Genomic DNA, 22,839 nt, shown 5'->3' on the forward strand with positions numbered 1-22,839 from the left:
GGCCCTCATTGGCCAGATTGAGTTGGAGCACCCATGTGTAGGATAGAACTGTTTATTTTCTCTAATTCGCTGCTCATTTCTTCTCCCTCAACACATCTAAATTTTATCAGCCCTAATCTCCTATTGCAAACCTAATTTCAGCAAACATTAGGGTTTTTCAGCTATGTCAAGAAGTACGTCTTCGAATCTCAGACAAGCCACATAGGAATTTGCTAGAACTCTAAGAAATTACAAAAAATATGAGAAGCATCGGTCATCTACATAATGGATAACTCACATGCAAGTGTAGAAGACCAATTTGTGCCCACATGTGCTCAAATAAAGGGGAAATTTTGGGGATTTTTTACATTGGTCACGGTTATACCCAGAATTTTCTCTCTCCTGCTTCTTTTCTCTCATCTAGACTTGATACATGTACAATTTGGTAAAGAATTAGAGCTTCAAATTTGAACCTCATTGTGTTGTGATTGCTGATTTGCGGATCTCAATGTGTAACGAACAAGGATTAGTTTTGCATGGCAGCATTGGAATGTGTGCATGTGTGCCTCAATGATTCAAAAAGGTTGCCAATATAAATTCAGCCAATGGACAATAGAATAGGTGATACTTTGGACCTATAGATGGGCTGATTTGCATGCAACAAAAAAAATGATAATTAGAGGCTTGATGCAATTGGCCATTGGAGACTTGCATGCAAGTGTTCTTGACTTAATTTGTGCCCAGTTGTGCATCCAATCAAGGGGTAAACTGAGCTTGATGGTTGCTGGTTACAAAGGGCAGCTTACTATTCCAAATGTTGTTGAAGAATTGGCTCGGACAATTCTTAGTTGTGTGATAGGGATTTTGGAATTAACATGAAAAGAAATACCACAAGGGGCGCCAATATTTGGAGCCAATAAGGTGTCAGCTCGTCTCAAATTTTTTGAGGACAATGTAGCCCAAACTGGTAAAGTGGTTCAATTTAGACTTATTATTTATTTCATACTTTTATTGCTTGCTGTAAATCAGTGCATTTTAGCATTGCACGACCCTTCTATAAAAAGCCGGGTTGGTTTCATAAAGAATAAGCCAACAATGGAGAGAAGTTGAATAGGACATGTCTTTAGGGCAAGGATGAAGCAAGAAATCCACTCATACATAAGCAGTGTTCCCGCATGTCAAACTTTAGTGCTTGACACCAAAAAGCAGCAAGGAAGATAGTGCCATTGCCAGATCCCCATGTACATTGGAAGGACATCTCTATGGATTTCATGGTGGGATTGCCAAAAGGCAGGAGATGTAAGAATGATCCTATCATGACTATGACTGGCTAACAAAGACACCTGATGTCACACCCACTAGGGCTTGGGCCATGTAAGAAACCTTTTGATCTCCAGATATTTAATAACAACACTGAACCATGCAAAGGACTGCAAAAATTCAAACCCTTACAAGATCAAATAGTGGTTGATTGGATAGCCCTTTTTCATGTCATCCTCTGCCTTCACCAATCTTTCACGAGCCTGCTTAAGATCTTGCATATTCAGATTCTGCGCTCCCACTCTGGTTGACTGATTGTTCTTCCCGTGGGATTGGTAACCTTCCAGAAGTGTGACAAGTCTTTGAAGATCATTGCAAGCTTGTCCATAATCTCTAACCATCTCATGCAATGTGGCCCTCCGCGATATTGCCTACACAAGCCAACAACTGATAAACATAAGGCCCAAATTGCATAAGCTCAAAAGTGTGTTTCCTGGTGGTAAAATGCAATTCCATTACACTGACTGACTTTCGTGCAGTGGCAAAATGCAGTTACATAATTTTTTAGTGCAATACATTTCCACTACAGTCTCTGTGCATGATTGTATAATGAGAACAGCAGCACATTCTTGAGAAAAAATGTTGAACAAAGGAAATCTGCTCGTGCCACTCCAATAATGCACAAATATGGGCATTGCATGTTTGATAGAACACCAAGCAATATGCAAAAACAGTCAACATCTAAAAGCTCACATTTGACTAAAGCATGTGTTGTCATATTGGACTAAAGCCTGTATCTAACGTCATTTGTCACATTGAACTAAAGCATGTATCTCAAATTGGACTAAAACATCCACTATGAAATTATGAATCTTACAATATCACCACCTTTGACATCACAAATTGCACAACACTCAAAAGGCAAGAGAACCCAAAGGCAAAAATAATGGCTTGCCAAGAGAAGACCTTGGTCACTACAAATCACATCTTCCTGAGAACGAGAGAAAACAATGTTGATCCTCACGATGATGATCACAATCAATAGATTAACAATCTCTAATGATCCATAATCTCTCTTACGATGATGATAATGACAACTCCTCCCTTCAATAGGCCCACAAATCAATTTAGCCAACAGCCGTTAATGTTTCACAACCTTAACTAAAAAGCAGCCCAGCTCAGTTCTAATGTCTTGCCATGTCATCAACTTAGCAATTGCTGCCCCAACAACACAAAACTTGACAATCTTCTGCCCTGCAATTTGCTCTCTCTCCTAGACAACCCTTTGTCCATGTCTATGCAGTCCTATGACCCCCAAATGCTTTACATTGTCATTGAAGACCTTCTTGGCCATCACAATTGGAGTGTCAATGTTGAGTATACTATAGGGTGAATAAGATGGATAGAGGGGGCCCAGGGGTGAGAAGCACCCCTGGGGATGTGCCCCAAAATGCCCACTGACTAGACAAGGCATGTGAGCCATTTAACTAGCCGAAAGAAAGAGAATGGCAGAGCCATTTGACTAGCCATGCAAATCTTTGGAGTAACTTACAGCCGATTTGTGCACATCAAAAGGAGCAACCAAGAGAAAATTTTGTTGATACAAACCAAAAGGTGCATACAAATCTACCATTGGGCTTGGCTAATACGAAGACATTGGATCACCAATTATTCCCAAGATGGTTTTTTCTCCCTAGGCTGAGAGATTGTCATCCTCACCAATTGGTTGCCCAAAAATGCACACCGACTAGACAAGGCATGGTGAGCCATCTGTAGGCAAAAGATAAGAGAATAGCAGAGCCGTTTGAGTAGCCATGTGAGTCTTTGGATACAGCCAATTCGTGCACATCAAAAGGAGCAACAAAGAGAAAATTTTGTTGATACAAAGTAAAAGATACATACAAATCTACCATTGGGCTTGACTAACATGAGGACATTGGATCACCAATTATTCCCAATATGGTTTTTTCTCCCTAGGCTGGAGATTGCCATCCTGACCAATTGGTTGCCACAACCAAGATGCAATCTTCCTCTAGCAGGATTTCATGTGAGTCAATTGCAGAGACACAGGAAACGGCCGTTCTAGCCCAAAGGAACAGTTGGAATGCATTCCAGGACCCCCACCCCCAAAACCCCAAAACAACTATTCCTGTTTGCTGACCCTTTATAACGTTCCCTGCCCATTCCCTACCTGTTCCCTGGTCACAAGTCTGCTAGAGCAAGTTTTTCAGTAATTTCTCTCTAAGAAAAAAACCTAATCAACTTTTTGTTTCCATTTTTATATCTTCACTCCCCTTCCCCTTCCACATCCTCTCACTTTCTTATACTTAGCTAACATAGGTCAATCTTTCACATACAAATACAAGTTTTTCACTTGTACTTTAAAAATGTTGTTTCATTTACGTTGTCAATCAAAAATCTCTCTTACATGCACATGTATACACACATACGTACACATCATGTGTGCACGCACCTCTCTCTCTCTCTCTCTCTCTCTCTCTCTCTCTCTCTCTCTCTCTCTCTCTCTCTCACTCACACACATTCCCTGCTTTAACACCCTCCCTTGGAGGACAAGGAACAAGCAAATAACAAGAACACCTAGGATGCACCATGGGAGAATCCAACGTCATCAAGGCTAGATGTGCCTCAAAAAGAAAGCACCCTAAAAAAGAAGTCCATTGCAACTATCCCTCTCTAAAGTTGGTAGTCAAGCTAGTCATCGAGCACTCCTATAGTCCCACAAGCTCCATGGATCGCACGTAGTGACACCAAAATTCCTACACTAGAGAATACCTACATGCCTTCATGTCCCCTCATCATTCATGTGAGACCACATGAACACATCATGTCACACATCCCATCTTGAACTTGGTGCTCGACACACTAACCCAAGTTTTGGGGGTCTCCAAACATGTGAACTCAATGACACACATCAAGTCCACCGAACAGAAAAAACATCAACATGCCCAAATCCACACTTGCCTCTTCTAGCTAAGGACCATATGAGGGTATGTAGCATCACTAGATGCGAGTATCGTCTCCTCAAGACATCGATGGGTCCCAAGTGAACCAAGATGTTATTAGACCTCCATGCAATCTCATCCTCCATCAAGCATGACCACAAGTGCCATCATACGGAGCAATGGCATGTCTTTCCCATATTTCTTTTCTTCAAATGTGACACCATGACAGCCCCTTGCTAAGCAACCAAAGTCATTTAAGTGTGTGCTCATGCGCCTATTAATAGGCATGGGCATTATTGACTGCATATCCATCCTCACTCCATCTTATTCATTTTTCATCAGCTCATTCACTCATCACACTATCAGCCTCAGCCCTCTACCACTACTGTCCACACCCCTACCCTAGCAAATCTCTCACGTCATGTGCTGTCCAACTAATCGTGACACCACACCAACAGACGACTTCATTCTAGAGGTCATCTTCGCCACCTTCTGGAGGCTGCGTTTGCAGCAGATTCAAGCCGTCTACAGCAAGCTACACCCTCTTCAACCCAACATCGATGTTTTCTCCTCTCCTGATGGGCTGCCCAGCAGTCGTCTATTTACAGCTACTCACACAAAGGGATCATCATCAAACATTCTTGTGTTTTCTCCTCTCCTAATGGGCTGCCCAGCAGTCATCTGTTTACAGCTACTCACACGGAGAGATCATCATCAGACATTCTTGTGTTTTCTTCTCCAATTAGCTGCCTAGTAGTCACCTTGACTCATCTCAAAGAGATTTCAGCATGGTCTTCATCTCCAATAGCTCTTGAGGACTATGTTTCACTCCCTCTACTACTATCCTTCATCTCCCAGTGTCTACTCCAACATTCCACTGCCCAAAGGACGGCATTTTGCTCCCTCCATAGAGCAACTCTTTATCTTGCCATCGACACCTCTGCCTGAAGGGCTGCATTTTGCTCCCTTCACTATTCAAATCCCTTCCAAGTGCTACCAGCTGATCAGCTAGGATAGTTCGATCATCTCCGAGCTTGGCTCCATTGTATCAGCATGATTCAGTGTTCATCGTTCATCTTTCTTCTTGAATGTTTCTAAGTTCCTTTGTCACAGTGTTTGCCGTACACTTTGTGCTTCTCCTTGCAAATCTTATTGTTTCTCAGCACCCATTTCTTCTATTTTGCTTCACATGCATAACCACCACTTCGCCACATTGTGAAACACTCAACCACAACTCCATGGTATAGGTAAAAACAATGAATCTTTTAATCACAAGAGAATTAGTAGGTTGAGAAAGGAAATAAGTTATAACGCATTACCTCTGTAGAGTTAATAGAAGAGGGAGTGTGAACACCTGCAAGCTCAAGAACAAGAAGTAATGAATCATTGGCATGTGCGACAAATGCAATGCAAAAGTGACATCAACATGTGGACAACCACAACAAAGCAATCAAATGACTAGCAAGCACGTGAAACAACCTCAAATGGATGTTACAAATGCAAGCAAAAGCAGGCAAAATACATGTGTCTAATGATTAACGCAGCAACAACTACAGCACATGTGACACAAGAGCAATAGTAGAAAGCATCGATTGCAATGCAACTTGGGCAGACAAGGATAATGACCAAAGGATACGGCCTAATGCCAACCAATAACTGGATGTGCAAACAACAAATTGATGTGCAACCACAATATACAAACAAGACTGCCAACAAAACAAATGCACCAAAAAAAGCAACAAACAAGGCAAATACAATTGCAACCCTAGACATCAAGCTAGAAACCAAATGTCAAGCATCAGCAAATGCATTACGCACCCCAATGGAGCGCAAGGGTAATGCAGGTCAATAGTGTAGTTACAGCAGGTATGCAAGCTGGCTGCAAAAGTACAGAGGTCAATGGTGCTTTGCAAGCACACAAGTTGGCCTGTGTAGCACAAACACTCAACACCTACAACTCAATATATCGAGGCAACACTCCATCAAGCTATTGGAAACTAAACCTACCATGGAGAAGAGAGAAACGAGAGAGAGAGTAGACAATGTGAGCTAAAACAATTGAGTGTACTAGCTGAACTAAAAGTAATAAGATGAAAGTACAACCTTAGGTCTAAGGTAGACCAAAACCCCTAACTCAATTGAAGTTAGCCAACTCTAAAACTAACTCTAAATGTGGTGACAGAACTTACTAGCCTAGTTGTGTGCACATTACAAACTAACTAAATGAAACATTGGGCACTGCCCATAGAATTAGCAAATCCTAACACCCCCCCTACAGTACCAATGCGGTGGAAGCATAGAAAAATCAATCAAGGGGTAGCAAGTCCAAGGACTTTCAAAAAGCCTCAAACTTCTCACAAGGATGTGAAGAAGAGGCAACCAAACCCCTCTCTAAATAAGATTGTGGATGATTTCTTGTGGACACAAGAATTGACACTTGAACTCATAAAAGGTCGGCAATCAGGGCAATGAGATAATGTATTGAATGAAGTGGAAGTACTTTTTAGGAAACAAAAAGAATGTCACCTTGTCCTAATTCAACTTCGGAGAGCCAATACTAGCGAACTCAACGAGTAACCGCCAATATTCGGTCAATTTGACTTTCAGATCATCCCCTTCTGTAAAACTCCTGAAGCTCAAAATCGAGATTGATACACCGAGTGCGATCTCACGTCACATAGTGGTCAATGAGATGACTCCAATGCACAAATGCGAGGGGAAAATGTTATAATTGAGAATGGAACTCACAAAGTAACAACTACATCAACTCAACATTGGCTATGGCATTGCGGACTCTCAATTCACAAATGTACTCACGGTGAGCTAATTGAGAGTCCAACATAGGCTCTAGACCAATAATGAGATCCTAAAGTCCTTGAAATTCAAGCACTTCTAGCATGAAGTTTGACCAAGTCATGAATTTGACCACTTAAAACGAGTCTTATCCGTGAAGGCAATCTTGGCCATAGCAACAGAAGTGGTAGTGTGTAGGACGAAAAAGGTGGGTGATGGGGGTAGGTTGGATAGGGTGGGGGAGTGGAGTACACTTGGAAAGTAATCACAGAGTTCCCACCGTGCATGCAAGAAGTGTGCACAATGGATCCAAATGTGGGTACGAACTAATTGGACATGGGTATGGTAACCGCATGAGGAGCCCATGGAGGAGAGAGACAGACACAGGGGGTAGAGGATGGAAATCCTTGCATGGAAGTGACCTATGGAGTGTGTGGAAACGCACCATAAGCAAAGGATAGAAATCCCTAGGTCTAGAAGGTCAATAAGTGGGAAGGTAAGTGATTGGGGATAGTGAGGGGGATGTCCATCACAGCTCTCTGCAAGAGTGAAAAGAAGTGCTCACTTGCAAGAATGTGAAAGGCACAATGTTAAAGGGTGGCATTTTCCCCTAACGATGTATGAGGGTGCAAAGGGATAGTGAAGTGAGGGTAGGTAGAAGATGGTATGGAGAAAGAAAAAGTGCTAGGAGCAGAGACGAAGGATCCAACTCCTAGTGTATTGGAGTATAATCTAAGGTTTTGGAATGAAGAAGAGAGTATATCAAGGTGTGGATTAGAACAGGATACGATGGGACGTATTTGAGAAGAGTGGTTTACATGCTTAAATGAAACATAAGATGTAGATATACCTAATGAAAGATGTCTGCTTTGAGAGCCCCCTCTATTGAAGTTTACATATAGAAAATCATCCAGAACCTACACGCCAAAAGGAGGAACAGTGGAGGGTTTTGATTCATATGACTCAAAGGGAGTACAAGAACCTAACACTCGGTCTGGCTGAGATAAAGAAGATTGGTCACCAGTCATCCCAAATGTCATATATCCTCCATGATCAAAAAGGAGGCCAACCGCACCAACAGGTCCAAATGGAATAACAAAGCTGGTAGGAGGGGCATAACCTGAACTATACATAATGTACAAGTACTCTTCAAACTCCTCTCTCAAGAGACTAAAATCTAGAACAAAAGAAGAAAAAGAAGGTGAAGGTAAAGATAGAGTGTCGTCTTCCTTACAGAGTCCATAATGTCTTCTCAGTCTCCAATGATGGAGAAGCCCAATAAGACATCATGAAATCCAGAGAAGGTGTCTAAGACATTATGAATCACTTACGTGTCATTCATGTACCTTGCGAGTCCCACAAAACTAAGCCTCCACAATATCTACAAGATACTCTTTACAAGAGCACTAGCTCTAATACCATGTGAAGATATGCTAGGGTTTGCACTAAGGGAGCACAAAATGTATAACCATGACTAAAACACAAAGACTCGGATAATGATGTGCAAAACTCAAACCCTAAACGCAAAATACAAGACACAAAACACAAAACTCAAAACGCAAAAACACAAATGTAAACAAAGAAGAAAGAGAACTCTGAAGTGAATGAATCAATGTTGTAAATGAATGAGAGAATATACAATATACTCAAGGGAAGAGCTATAAAACAGCCGATGGCTCTCATGGGAGTGATGGGAGTGGGTTGAGGGAGGTGGTGATGTGTGTCACCCACCAAAGACGGATCTCAAATGCAGCAACCACCAGTCGAAGCAAAGGCTAATGAAGAAAAGTGCTGAAAACACAAAAACGACCTGATGTAGAAGATGAAAGCTAATCACTAGCAACAATGGGAGGCTAGACAACAACTATAGACCACATAGTAGCACCCATTGGGGATTGGACAACTAATGGAAGAGGACTGATGGCTAAAACTTGCAAGACAAGGATGGGGTTGAATGGTGGGCCACTTGTCTATTTATAGACATGGAATGATCCTTCCAAATTAGATTTTGCATGTGGAACACAAAAACTCTCTAGAACCGCTCCCTCTTTAATAAAACTTATGGTAATTTATTGTTTAGGGACTATTTTAGAGAGTTAATCAAGATGTAATGAGTTTTTAGCTCAACGTATCATCATCTAAAAATGAGCTCATTAATGCATGTTCATCACAAGAATCATCCTTAGCTTAATTGTGTTCACACTGTAAACTAACTAAATGAAACATTAGGTGTTGCCCATAGAATTGGCAAATTCTAACACAAGCAACCTAAACATTTGATACATGTTAGAAGAGAAATAAGCAATAGCAGAACAAAGCAACAGGTAATACACAATTCATAAACAGAAACAGGAATCCACTATGATAATCAAGAGAACAATGGTTGAGTGCTAGCTCACACACTACACAAGCTCCCTCTCCCCACAATCAACGATTAAGCATGTACAAGACAAAGAATGAGGCCATAACCCTCCTTTTATAAACAAAAAGATGGGATAAACTCAAAAAAAGCCACCTGTGCATTAGCAGATTGGGCGCACATGAAGCTGTGAAATGACTACTCTCAACAAAAGAATCCTAATCGAGTGGTCTTTAAGGTGGTGTTCTCACTTCTAAGTGCAATCTATCCATTATGAATATTGCTCCCAAAAGTTCATAACTTTCTCATGTCAATACACTCGTGTCTTGTGAACATATTATATGCATGACTTGTGAGAGTGCGCAATGGAAGAGAAACATGAATACAGGGAGAAACACACACACATACACACACACCCCGTAAAAGATAAAGGAAGAAAACTACATTGACTGATGAAGAATGCTAATACAAAGAGGATGGACTGATTAGTCATTGCATGTAGCCCATAGCATCAAAAAGGGCACCAAATCAGGCTAATGACAATGGCAACACCAAGCACGAAGTATTGGAGTTTGCACCTACCAATGGAGGAAAAAAGACCATTGAGAGTGAGTGATTGCCAAGTTGCCGGGTTGGGGGGAGGGGGGGGGGAAGGGGGGGGGGAAGGGGGGGGGGGAATGGGGCTAGCTGGCCATATACAGCCATAAATGCCCAAAACTGATCGAGCTACCCCTGAGAGTACTATAAATGCTGGCCGACCAGCATTTAATACCAGTCATATTACAAAAAATGCCAAAAAAATATCAAGTGGCCACAAAAAAATCCCAACTGGCAAGGACAATGTCTGATAGGTGGAGGCAAACTGGAAAAAGTAAAAATTGACCTAGAAATGCACACATAAAGTTGACAATTGAAGGAAATGCACCTATAACTACCAAAGCTCCTATGTCTTCAATAGACTCTAACAAGAGCTAACAACCAAGAGATGACAAGTTGACATGACTAAAATAGGCAGGCTAACACCCCCTCTCAGATCTAGGGAGTGTTTGAAGACCCAAAAACCTCATGTAATAAAGCATAGAAGCCTGGGGTAAAGGCTTCATGAAGAGATCCGCTCCGTTGTCCTCTATGGGTCAATAGGCCGCTGCTAACTCAGAATCCAAAATCCGCTCTCAAGCATAGTGATACTGAACCTTAATGTGCTTCGTGCGAGCATGAAACATAGGATTCTTCGCCAAAGCTAGAGCACTCTAGTTGTCCATACACAACTCCGTAGGTCCAAGCTAGAGAAAACCAATCTCTACCAACATGTGGCGAAGCCAAACCGCCTTCATAGCTATAGAACATAATGCATAATAATCTACCTCTATAGAACAAAGGGCCATAGTAGGCTACTTCCTACTGCTCCACGAGATAACTCTCAATCCAAGGGAAAGGCATAACCTGTAGTGAACTGTCTTAGATCCAAATCACATGCCCAATTAGAGTCGCTCAACCAGAAAGAGTAACCCCCCTACATACATGATCCCATAGAATCGAGTCCCCTATAAATAACAAAGAATGCATAAAGCCACTCTCCAATGCTCTTAAGCGAGAGTCTTCATGAAAGAAGATAGCAAAGCCACCACAAAGAAATATTCAGCCGAGTGTGAATAAGCCAAATGAGGGAGCCAACAAGACACTTATAACAAGTGGCATCTATAAGGGAGTCCCTTGCTGCCAAAAGCTTGGACTTTGGGTGCATGGGGCATGAAATAGGCTGACACTCAACAATACCAAACTCCGAGAGTAACTCCGAGATGTACCTATGTTGGGAAATGAAGATGCCCTCTCCCGTCTAATAGATCTCCAATCCAAGGAAGAAGTGTAGGATCCCGAGATCTATCATGTCAAACTCGTGTCTCAAAATCTCCAAAGTCCAATCAACCTCCTGAGCATAGTTCCCTATGATGATAAGATCATCCATATACAATATGATCAAAACACACCTATCACCCTCAACCTGGTAGTATAGGTTGGGGTCATGAGCTGATTGATGAAAGCCACTCTGTAGAAAGAATCGATCAATCCTCCGGTACTAAGCTCTAGGAGCCTACTTCAAGCCATAAAAGGCATTCTGCAATCTGTAGACATGGTCCTCCTTCCTCTGCACAAGAAAATCGTGAGACTGTGAAACATAAATCTCCTCAAGAACACCATTCAAGAAGGCAGACTTGACATCCATCTAATAAACAAGTCAGAGTGATGGGTTGCAAGAGCCAAGATAGCTCGAATAGTAAGCATCCAAGCTATAGGTGCAAAAGTCTCAAAATAGTCCAAACCTGCCCCCTAAGCAAAACCCTTGGCAACAAGCATAGCTTTATTCAACCATCTACAAGGTACTTAGTCTTATAGACCCACTTCACACCAATCGTATTTTGCTTTCATGGACGTGGAACCAACTCCCAAGTCTAATTATGCTTGATAGAATCGAGATCCTCCTACATAGCCTAATGCCAAATGTGCTATGCAAGAGCCTCTGCAACTATAGTAAGCTCTTTGTCATGAAGAATTCGTGACACAAGATAAGGTTGGTGTAGAAGACATCGAACCAAGGAGATGGTAGCTAAGTCAAAGAAATCATAGCCATGTCTTCAGAGGATACATCTGACCAAGAGAGCCAAGCTCACCCCTCATGTCCTCCATCTTACTGAGGTGCTCCTTCATGGAAGAAGAGTCATCAATACTGAGCATCCACAACTTCTTCTCAAGGGAAATCTGGTGGGCAAATGTCTTGTGCTAATACAAAGAGGTAAGCTTCTTCCATACTTCCACACAGTCTTCAACCGGCGAACATGCATAAGGATAAAATCCTGCAAACTTGTAAAGAGAAAGGATCTAGCTTGAGAGTTGAGCTGATCCCATAAGGCTCCACGGTCCATACCTTAGTTTCAGTCTACATTTACAAATTACACCTACTTAAACACTTTACCTGAGCGTCTTAGAAGTCAGAAACTTTCACAGACAAAAACCAACTTAACAATTATGCACAGGAAAATTCTAAGTGTTCAATTATCAGACCTCAATTCAGTTTCAGAGAACCAATTTCACCTGTAGATACATTTAGTTCTTAGACTGAACTACTTTTTTTTTGCCCCCAAACTTCATTCTGACTCTTACAATCTTGCAGAAACCCTACTCAATTATTGTTCACACATCCATCTCTAGGCCATAGTTTCTCAGATTCCAAGAGATCAAACTTGATATTCGTAAGTATTTCCAAACAGGTTCTGTTGTAAATTAAAAACAAACCCTTTTTGGAAATTTATTTTCAGGAAATTATGTCAATTTGATAACTTTGATAAGTTTTCTAGAGGCAGTGAATGAATTACGACCTCTCCATGGATCAACCTACCTTAGGATAACTCGGATCCAGAGCAATTGCACGGCTACAGTCCGCTATAGCATCAGCTATGTGACCCAAAGCTTGTGAAGCAGCAGCACGATTACAAAAGCACACTGCATTGTAAGGGCGTGATTCCCCATTACAGGCCAAGGCTGCAGTATAATGCTCCACTGCTTCAGAATGTTTACCTGCTTGAAAAGCTTCATTTCCAGCAGCCTGCAGAACCCACAGACACTAGTGAGAATTTTCATGCAACAGTTTTGAATGTTGATCTGACATTATGAAGAAATTCAAATATCAATTTTTTTGAATCTGTTGGAGAAAGTTTGACTTAGATGTACAGATGAGGAACAAAAAATTCAGTTTCCAGGTAATTGAAATGTAAAAAACAAAAGGGGGGCGCAACCAACCTTATGGCGCAATAGGTCAGAGATGGTAGACACAAGTGGAGACAAAGACTCTATGCTTGCAGCCCTAACCAAATAACAAAATCTCAGTATGAAGAAGCAACCATGAGAAAAACGTCATGCACACATCATTGCAAAAAGTTGTAGTGCTGCTACAGGCTTCTTTACACAGCATGCACAGCACAGTGTTGGACTGAATTGAGTGATTACTTCTCAGGTCTTAAGGTCGAAAGCCCTTCCTCGTGCTTCAAAAGCAGATCAAGTGACTCCTCCAGCTTGCCCAGATGAAACAAAGATTTGCCAATCATCCGCCAACGCCAAAGTTTAAGCAGTGCATTCTCAATGCTTGAAGATGCCTCATTTGAAATAGCATCTTGCTGGTCGATAACAGCAGTACCATGATTTCTTTCTGCAGAGATCAGACTTTGTTCACACAACTGGACAACTTCCTCGTATCTTCGAAGCTGCAAAAGAATAATTAGCACCATTATCCAAATCTCTCCAGCATCAATCTAATCTTTGCCTAAACAAGCTTACAAACAACATCACACAATCTCCTTACTCACCGAAAATAAAACTTGTGCTTTCATCTCCAGGAGAAACTCTGAGTAAGTACTAATTGATAATGCTTCATTGAGCAAGCGTAATGCAGCTGTTGAATCTGTAGAGTTTTCTTTTTGCAGAAGCTCAAATGCTCTGACTGAATAATCATCTACTTGCTGTATTTTAGCCAATAGAGAAATGGAAATTGAATAAGTCAAAATATGTCACGATGTTCAATTAGAAAATCTGTCTTCCAACAAATGCATGGAATCAAGCATGTCAAAATCGGACTACTTCAAATTTGTTATAAACTCTATGCTGCAAAGCATAAATTACTACAATCACATTCTAGCTGAATAACTTGGTTAAAAATGTTAACCCTCTTTTCAATAGGTGTGTTCTGAAGTGCTGGGGGAACACATTAAATATCCGCCAGGCAGTAGTAACACTGGCATGCCTTCACCACAACTAACTAACTGAAAACTATCAGATTTGATCACACGTCTATCAACATAGTTATTTTAAAGCTGTCATTGACCTCAACAGCATACATGTCGCCCATGAAGCCCTTGAACAGAGCACAACAATACCTGAGCCTTCTTTATTCCTTCCATTGCCTCTGCTGCAATTTTGGCATCAGGTTTGGTACCCTCTTTTGCATGTTTCAGGCATTCTCTGAACATATTTGCAGCTGCCTCACTATCACCAAGTGCTAAATAGCAACTGCGAGAAGTGTAAGTGTCTTACTAAATAGACATTTGAACCAACAGCCTGAACATTAAGTTGATGTTGTTGTATACAAACATAATTACCTGGCTGCTCGTGTTCTTACTCGAAGGAAATTTGGATCCACAACCATGGCTCGCATACAATCAGCAAGAGCTTCTCTCATTCTACCAACAGCCATGCGTGTGGCTGCACGATTACTGTAGCACAACATAGAGGCTCTTATGCAGCTCTGCGACGTTTCATTTGGGGAGACACTGCTTGCACCACGAGAATAGCATTCTTCAGCTTTGGGGAAATCCCCATCTGCATAAGCTTTGTTTCCCCTGCTTAGGTAATTCATGAATTTTAGCAGATTTTTAACATAAGCCACAAATCATGTACTTTCAGACAGCTAGAAACCACAACTTTTAAAAGACCTTTTCGGCTTTTGAACAACCTTAGCTTTTAAATGTCACTGACCTTAAACGCCACCGTTCACATACTTGCTCCGCTGCTGCACTTTTCATTGCACTAGGACTAGAAGGTGTCCCAGAGTCAGACTGCTGAAAAACACCATATGCATCAGAACCCTTTACTGATGAGCCATGGAAAGGTCCTTGATTAGCTGACACTGATAGCTCAGACACCCTGCTAAAAACTGTTGATCCTTGAGCATTGGGCCCACCTGTAACTGAGTTTGGAGCTGCTTCCCCATGAAAGTCGGGATACTTCCCAGACTCTCTTGTTACTTCCACCTGGCTTAAGGAAAAATGTTTCAAAGGCATGGGTGAAGACAAAGAAGAGCGGACATTATCACTCCCAAAAATGAAGCCATGTTGACTGCTTGCATCAGCATTTGATGTAGTGATAAAAGGGTACTCAGCCTCTTTCCCATTCTTATTGTTTGCCCACAGGTTGCCCACCACATTGCTTGCACTCTGCCCTTCTTCTCGTGCTGCTCTCTTCCATTTTGGGTTCCTCTGACATGGAAATTCAAACCATCCAGTTGGATCTCCAGTGAATCTGAACTCCTGATGTCGCGCCTGATCCTCTTCCTGTTCCTTATTTAGACTTAACTTAGCAGCTGCAGCTCTGACTTCTTCAACACCTTGACTCTCAGCTGAAGGCACCCATCCATCCCAAACTTGTTCCACGTCTGCATCAGATAAACCCAACTTTGAATGTGGTACAGCTTCCCCTACACAAGGGGAGAAATCCATGGGAGAGCCAGCACCCTCTTTGGCAGGAGTTGCATATGAACCTCCTTGGGCACCTTTCTTCTGCTTGTTTGTAGGTCGCCTGCCAAGCCTCCTAGTTGTGGAGGACACTCGGGCCTTTTTTTTTCCAATGGATGCACCACCGTGAACACCCTTGCTGATCCCTCTGAATTCAAAATGCCGACGTTCGCCAAATGATGATCCATCTCCTGTTGACCATTGTTCACTTCTAGGGGGTGAACTGTCTGATGCAGACGATTCCGGAGAAGGAGGACCTGCAAACTCTCCCACTGGAGCTTCACTGTGAGGCTTCACAAATGAAGCTTGTTGCATTGCATTGAATGAAGTTAAGTTTGGATGCGAGCCTGAGACTGACGCTCCCGCAAGGGATGTGTTACTAAAACTGAACAACGGAGTTTGTGCACTGTATGATCCCTTTTCATTACTGCCTACTTCAAAGCTCATTGGAGTAGTGGGTGGATTAAAAAAGGTTGCTGACCCAGCACCAGGCCCCTGCAAATTCTCAAAATTACTATTTTTGTCTCTGTTGTGTAACTCTGCAGCATTGACATTTTCACCTTTTCTGTTCACTGATGAAAACGTAGGAACAAATTGATCAGGCCCAAAATTGGAATCACCATTCACAGTATGAGTTGAAGCCTTGGATGGCCTGGAAGCACGAAACACGAAAGGGTATGTAGCATTGTTCTGGCCCCCAGTTGCATCCTGATCCTCTTTCTGCCCATGTCTTACTGGATCGGCTCCACCAAGTTTTGCAATCCGTTGTCGAAGTTCTTCAACAGAAAACTCGCTGTAAGATTTTGACTCAGCAGACATTATTTCTGAGGAGTTAATCCCATCAGCAGATGCTTCATTAGGGCATTGTGTATTCCCCTCTTGTGTACATGTCTCAAGAGAACTTCCTGGCCTCTCCTGCTTTCCTAAAGGGGACCCACATTTGGCCATTTCAGCAATCACATTGGCAATGCTCTCATCTGAAAGTGGGTCATCAGTGGCTTCACGTTCCACAAAACCATCTGCCACTCCTGGCCTGCATGTTGTCTTAAGGTTGGTAAGATTTGGAATGGCCTCTGTAGTTTGGCTGCCACCACCTGTAAAATTCTGGTCACTTTGCTGGAGAAAAGGATGCCAACCATTCAAACGCTGGCTAACTGTATGCAGCTGCTCTTCTTGTTGGTTATCCTTATTTGAAGACATGAAAACACTTGCATTCAAACTGTAAAAAGAATGGTTATCATCACTTCCTATGCTATATGTTCTGTTGAAATGACCTGCAGAGTGCATACTTGACCTGTCTAATCCAAGGCCCAAAGTGACCTTTGGCTTTGACCGATGAGATGTGGACTGTGACTCATGTGTAGCCCCAATGTCATGCTCTGACCAATGAGAACATTCATCATCATAAGGTGAGGTGTCCTTGAAATCAGCTCCCACACTTGAAAGAGGAGAACCATCTCTACTAACCTCTTGAGCTGCTTGTCCTACTCCAGTAGCTCCACCTATGCCTGCTCCTTTCCCTTTTGTGAAAGTGGGGTGTTTCTTGAGCTTGCCAAATCGTGACTTTGACATACCTCCTGCCCCAGAAGGATTCAAAAATTTCTGCTGTGATGGCCCAGCTCTCACATTGGTTCCAGATGCACCAAAAACAAAGACCCCCTTGCCATCCTTCTGACCAGGTAATGCTTGTGATCCACCCACATCTATTGGTACATCATCCGCTTTCACATGGGCTGTAGGTTCAGCAGTGCATAATTTTTCATTATCAGTACTAGGTCTGCTATTTTTCACTGCTTTCCCACATGCTGCACTAGGTAGCTTAGTTTCCAATGACACTGGTTTGTCTTCCTCAGTCAATTTGAATGTGTGATGCAAGTTCGCTGGAGTAGCAAGATTGTTCGGTACTCCCCTCTGCAGATGTAACCTTGACTCCCAATCTTTCATCAGATTTTCCATGGAATATGAAGCTGTGGAACCTTGATCAGAAAACTCCACTACTGGACTGATCCTTGTAGATGAGTTATTCTGATTTTTAAGGGCATTATGTGCCCCTGATGAAGCCTCAAAGACATATCCTCCACCTCCTTCAAAAAGGGATTCATGAGAAACCCTATGGTTGCTGGCAATTTGAGATGCATCCAGCCCATCATTCAACTTTGGAATGTTTATAGAGCTAGATTGAGGAGGAAATCCAAAGCTGAAAGGAGATATCGGTGTGCTAAATATGGATGGTCGTGCTGCACCAAATATTTGTTCTGGCCTATCTTGCCTTACCATGAATTCTGCTGCTCTTCTTGTGGTAGGCACATCTTTGTCTTTAGGTTTATCTATTTCCGTCTTTAACTCTCCAGTCGCATTGAAAACAACTTGCTGCCAGTGCGACTGATGTTCCATGCTAGAACCACACACAGATGATGACGATGAGACAGACACTGAGGTTGAAGTAGACGAAGGAAAAACACCATTAGCTGGCGAGGAATCTCGCCAATTTGGAGGTGTGGGGGGGTTATTGCCCCAGATAGATGATGAAGGATTGCCATTATAGAATGACCCAGGCTGTTGAATAATGCTTTCCCGCACTGGTTGCCCCTCACTATCGCGACCTGGACCTCTCATTCCTAGCAGCATTGACATGATTTCACCTGTAATATAACTACACTTCAACGCTGCCTATCAGAAAACTGGCTGCACACTTTCAAAGCATAGGCACTACACAGTCCAAACCAGAACGTCCTCCAGAATCCGAACCTTGATCTTCAATCCAATAATTCCATATCCCGTATGATCAGACAACCATGACCTGAAAAATCAAAATGTAACCTGTTCTCTTGCTCTTGGCCAAATGCCGATCCCATAGTAAGCGTGTATGTGATTTCTTCCAGGCATATAATACTGTGTTTGATAATGCGTGCGAGACTGATACCGGACACTATCTACCGCAATGATTATCAATCAAGGTATTTACCTTTCAACAAGAGCATGATCCGGGATCGTGATTAAATGATCCATTGAGAAAGAATCCAGTCCCGATGATCAAGCTCCATTCAAATGGATCAATAATGCAGGAATGTCCCCGAGTCTGCCAATTAATAACCCTAGTTTTGCCCCATTCGTCGACACGATGGCTGGCAACAAGGCGTGAACCAATGGAGCAGGTTGATCAGCGGACGGCAATAGCTTGTCTGCTGACAAGGCTTTCTAGCTTTCCCTATCTGCACAAAGGCTTTCAACGCAGCTTGGCTATGGCCACAGCTTAGGGAGAGCGGGGGAGAGAAAATGAGAAGGGGAGAGGTTATGTTTGTGATGATTGAGAGAGAAGATCATTACCGCCTTGGCCGGTCACCCTTCTTACCGGCTTCACCCGTTTCTCCACCGACTAGGGCCGCTGTCGGCGCACCCCACCGGCAGTTGCGGGTCGCCCAGTGGGGGCCGTGAGTTACCGGCTACCGGCGGTAGAACCCCTCTACCTACGCTAGCAAGGCAAGAACCTAACTTTGGATTAAGCTTTTGCGCCACTACGGGAAATTGAATTTAACCATGGTTTACTGGCAACATGCCAGGTAAACCAATGAGTGACTTTGAAAAAGGCTTAGGCCTTGAGTACCCTTTTAGCATGCCTTCAACATGATAAGCAACCACCAACCACTTGTCTTGATTATCAATAATTTGTTGCTAATCAATAATTGCATTTGTGCATCCTTGCAAAATATCATTTTTTAAGACTCTATAATAATGTAGGAAATAATAATGTATTTATGTGTGCTTGATTGTTATGACTCTGTAAGAATACAATGGAAATCTTGAACAATAAAGCCACAGAACAATACCTCCGTCTGTCATTTAGCATCACCTCCATGGATGTATGTACTATATCCTATTTGATGATATCATATGATTTAATAAGAACAACAACATTAATAATAAGAGAAGAATGCAAGCTTAGAATATCCAAACAATCAACAATCTAATAATAAGTGCAATACCATCCAAGATGCAATGGGAAAGGAGCACAGTGTGCACATGTGAATATCGTGCTTGCAATAACAATTGTCACATTTCACCATTCACACACTACATTCTGATAGGAATCAAACTTCGCTTCAAATTTGAAGTAGCACTAAATAAATGTATGTATGAACATATCCATGCATTTATAATTATCATTTTCAATCCTTATATTGGTACATTTCGAATAGTTAGAAAGAAATGACCATGATAAGCATGTTTCTAAAAATGACAAACAATAAATGCTATGCCACTTCTGGTGAGGCAATAATACAAGGAAAGTTATCATGCATGCCAACAACTAGCTTATAATCACTCTCTCTAAATTATCTCTTCCCTCTCTCTCCTTAGGGGCATCTAAGGGTTTGATGGGCAACTTCGAATTGTTTCTACTGTGTTAAACCACCACCACCACCTCCTCCTCCTCTCTCTCTCTCTCTCTCTCTCTCTCTCTCTCTCTCTCTCTCTCTCTCTCTCTCTCTCTCTCTCTCTCTCTCTCTCTCTCTCTCTCTCTCTCTCTCTCTCTCTCTCTCTCTCTCTCTCTCTCTCTCTCTCTCAAAATTTACAATTTGAAAACTAGAAAATGAAGAAGAATATCACCTAGAAGTAAGAGTGCAACCAAGAATGTAGACAAATACATATCAAAATGAGAAAGGATATACTAAAGCACAAAAAACAAGCTGATGTAGCACTCATCGAATCATGCAAGAGTTCAACAAAAAGATCCAAGCCTCATAGTAAAAGCTCGTTGACCAAATATCTAAGATTGAACAATATCAAAAGATCAAAGATTTTGAATTGTTAATCCACTTATAGGGGCAAGATATCAAGCCCTCAAGTAACAAGGAGCAGCATGGATAAGGGGGAGATCTCGCAATACATGTGGATTGACCTTGATGAGATTATGAAGACTCGAGAGGAGCTTCCAAAAAAGGTAAAGGCAAAATAGGTCAAGTGGTCAAAAAGATGGAGGGGGCAAGAGAGATAATGCAAGAACTAAAGACCTTGTTGTACCCAAGGTAATGGGGAAATGAAAAAAGGAGGAAAGTGAGAGAAATACAAATTTGAGTGATAGATTTGGAGGAGGGGGAATCACCACTTAGTGACATTGTTCCCCTATATTTCGTGTTTAGGGTGATGGATAAGCCTTTCACTGAACATGGTGTATGGGCAAGGATCAAAGTAAAGAGGGACCCTTTATCCTAAAATGTCTTGACATGACTACAACATAAGTTTTTCTAAGTAAGAGAGAAGCTCTATAATAAGGGAAGAAGATATATCCCAAATATGATCTTTCTCTGATTCATGAAGATCCACCAAAGCCAAGAGAGCAACCTTCCAACAATATTTAGATACTAATGAGAGTCTATATATTGACCGCAAGCATGAAAAGCCCTCAACTTAGGGAAGTAGCCAAACTACGTAGAGAGAAGCTACAAGGGGTGATACAATTTCTTAGGTAATATGAGGAGACAAGTGTAGAGACACATGTGGATCACTTTTAGGACTAAAAGGCCTAGGAATATATATATGCCTTACCATCTTGCTTAGCGTTGACATTTTCCTTTACCGAAGTATACATGGCAATATGTTTTTAATTAAGCAACTAGCATGAAGTACACTTGATAGGAAATAAAATTTGGGATTTACATGAGATGCATGGAATAAACAACTAGGTAAATGGGGAGGGATTACCTTGGCAATCCTATGACTCATTGAATGCCAACTTACCCTTTTTACAAATTTTTGGGGTTCTCACTAATCAACACAACGAGTTGGACAACCGTTGATTAGGAGATTTACAATGAACTTATAATGATCAGGGATAATTAGTGAACATATGGCTACATGGATTTTCTCATTACAAATTAATCCTCTTCAATGCACAAATGCAATTAGAGGGTGGGATGATCTATTGGCTACTGAAATCTTTCCATTTCAATGAATAGAGAGTACTTAATAAAGTGAATTGGGTGAATCTTAGGTAAAATTCAATGATTTACCCCATTAATGGAGTTCGGACCAAACTAGAGCTTCATGCATGATAATTGATTGCTCCTTGAAGTCCAATCCCATGCAATGGAGAGTCATGAGCACTTGGAGGTTGGTGGAGCTTCAATGGAAAAGGGTCTTCAACTCTCTTGAGTGTTCGGTTCATCAAGATTAGCCCTCTTGATAAGGTTCCTCAAGAATTAATCCCATAATGTTTCTTGATGCTTGAATCCTCCTCAATGTATGCAATGTTGGCTCTTGAAGCAGACCCATTGTGGAGGAGTGTTAGTGATGCCAAGAGGCATATTCCACGGTGGATTCCGTGAGGTTTTGCGGTGGATTCCGTAAAATTTTATTATCGAGGCTCGTACACAAAGTGGATTCTTTGTGTGAAAAGTCGATGGGGACGCCTATCCTTTTCGAGCGTTTTGTTAATTTTATGTGTACGTGGGTGATTCCGTAGCGGGTGATTCCGCAAAATACATATTTAAATTAATAAACATTTATGAGTTTAGAGTGCACACTCGTAATAAATTAAGGTTAGGATTGATTTCTAATCAATTTATTTTTGTAGCTGAAGACTGCTAGGTATTCACTTTTGTCGGTTTAATTGTGTTATTTTTCTAACAATTGTGAATGCTTCAGTTTATGTGTAGAGCGAGCAGAGGTGACATTGGGAAGCATTGGAGGATAGCGTGTATTCAAATTATCGTCAATTTTTTATGGGCGCGTATCTTAGGCATGGCGCCTATATTTTGTCGCGCTTATTTATTAAAGCGCTTGATATTTATTTATTATTTTTGTATGCGCGTGGGCGCACGCTTTAAATACTTGTATTGGACATTGTATTTGGGTACCGCTTGACTTCTTGGGCGCCCATTAGCTTTAATTCTTTAGTGGCACAAAAGCAAACTCAAAAGCTAAAGCGTGCTATTTTGTAAATTGGGCTATTATTTGAGCTTGAAGATGAATAATATATAAAATACATGCTTTGTGGAGCGCTCACACAAGGCATGGGGGGAGATTGCAACCAAGCGGTCTCTTGTTCATGTCGTGCAAGCTTTCTTCATTGGTTTTTGTGTAAAAAGTAGAGTTCTTTTGTTCTTGGGGACCTTTTGGCGCTCACTATGCACGCATACGGCGACCGATCTGTGCACCAGTTAGAGACTAGAGGCTGATGAATCTCAAGGAACAAGAGAGCTTCAAGCCA

General features: G+C 41.8%; 1 protein-coding gene across 1 annotated transcript in view; it reads right to left on the bottom strand.

Moving 5' to 3' along the window:
- Nucleotides 1-18,914, bottom strand: part of LOC148030455 (uncharacterized) — a 44,472-nt gene extending 25,558 nt beyond the window's left edge. Inside the window, exons 1-9 of the mRNA XM_087686778.1 lie at nt 18,598-18,914; nt 14,878-18,432; nt 14,502-14,741; nt 14,280-14,412; nt 13,713-13,865; nt 13,357-13,610; nt 13,150-13,213; nt 12,749-12,955; nt 1,432-1,670 (exon numbers count right to left, since the gene is read on the bottom strand). Of these exons, the coding sequence (XP_087542904.1) occupies nt 1,432-1,670; nt 12,749-12,955; nt 13,150-13,213; nt 13,357-13,610; nt 13,713-13,865; nt 14,280-14,412; nt 14,502-14,741; nt 14,878-18,266 (4,679 nt within the window). The 5' untranslated portion in view covers nt 18,267-18,432; nt 18,598-18,914. The remainder of the gene's footprint in view (nt 1-1,431; nt 1,671-12,748; nt 12,956-13,149; nt 13,214-13,356; nt 13,611-13,712; nt 13,866-14,279; nt 14,413-14,501; nt 14,742-14,877; nt 18,433-18,597) is intronic.
- Nucleotides 18,915-22,839: the final 3,925 nt, after the last annotated feature.

Source organism: Lygodium microphyllum, chromosome 10 (assembly GCF_053477565.2).
Source record: "Lygodium microphyllum isolate KBCC chromosome 10, Lygodium_microphyllum_v1.1.10, whole genome shotgun sequence".
NCBI classification, from domain to species: domain Eukaryota; kingdom Viridiplantae; phylum Streptophyta; class Polypodiopsida; order Schizaeales; family Lygodiaceae; genus Lygodium; species Lygodium microphyllum.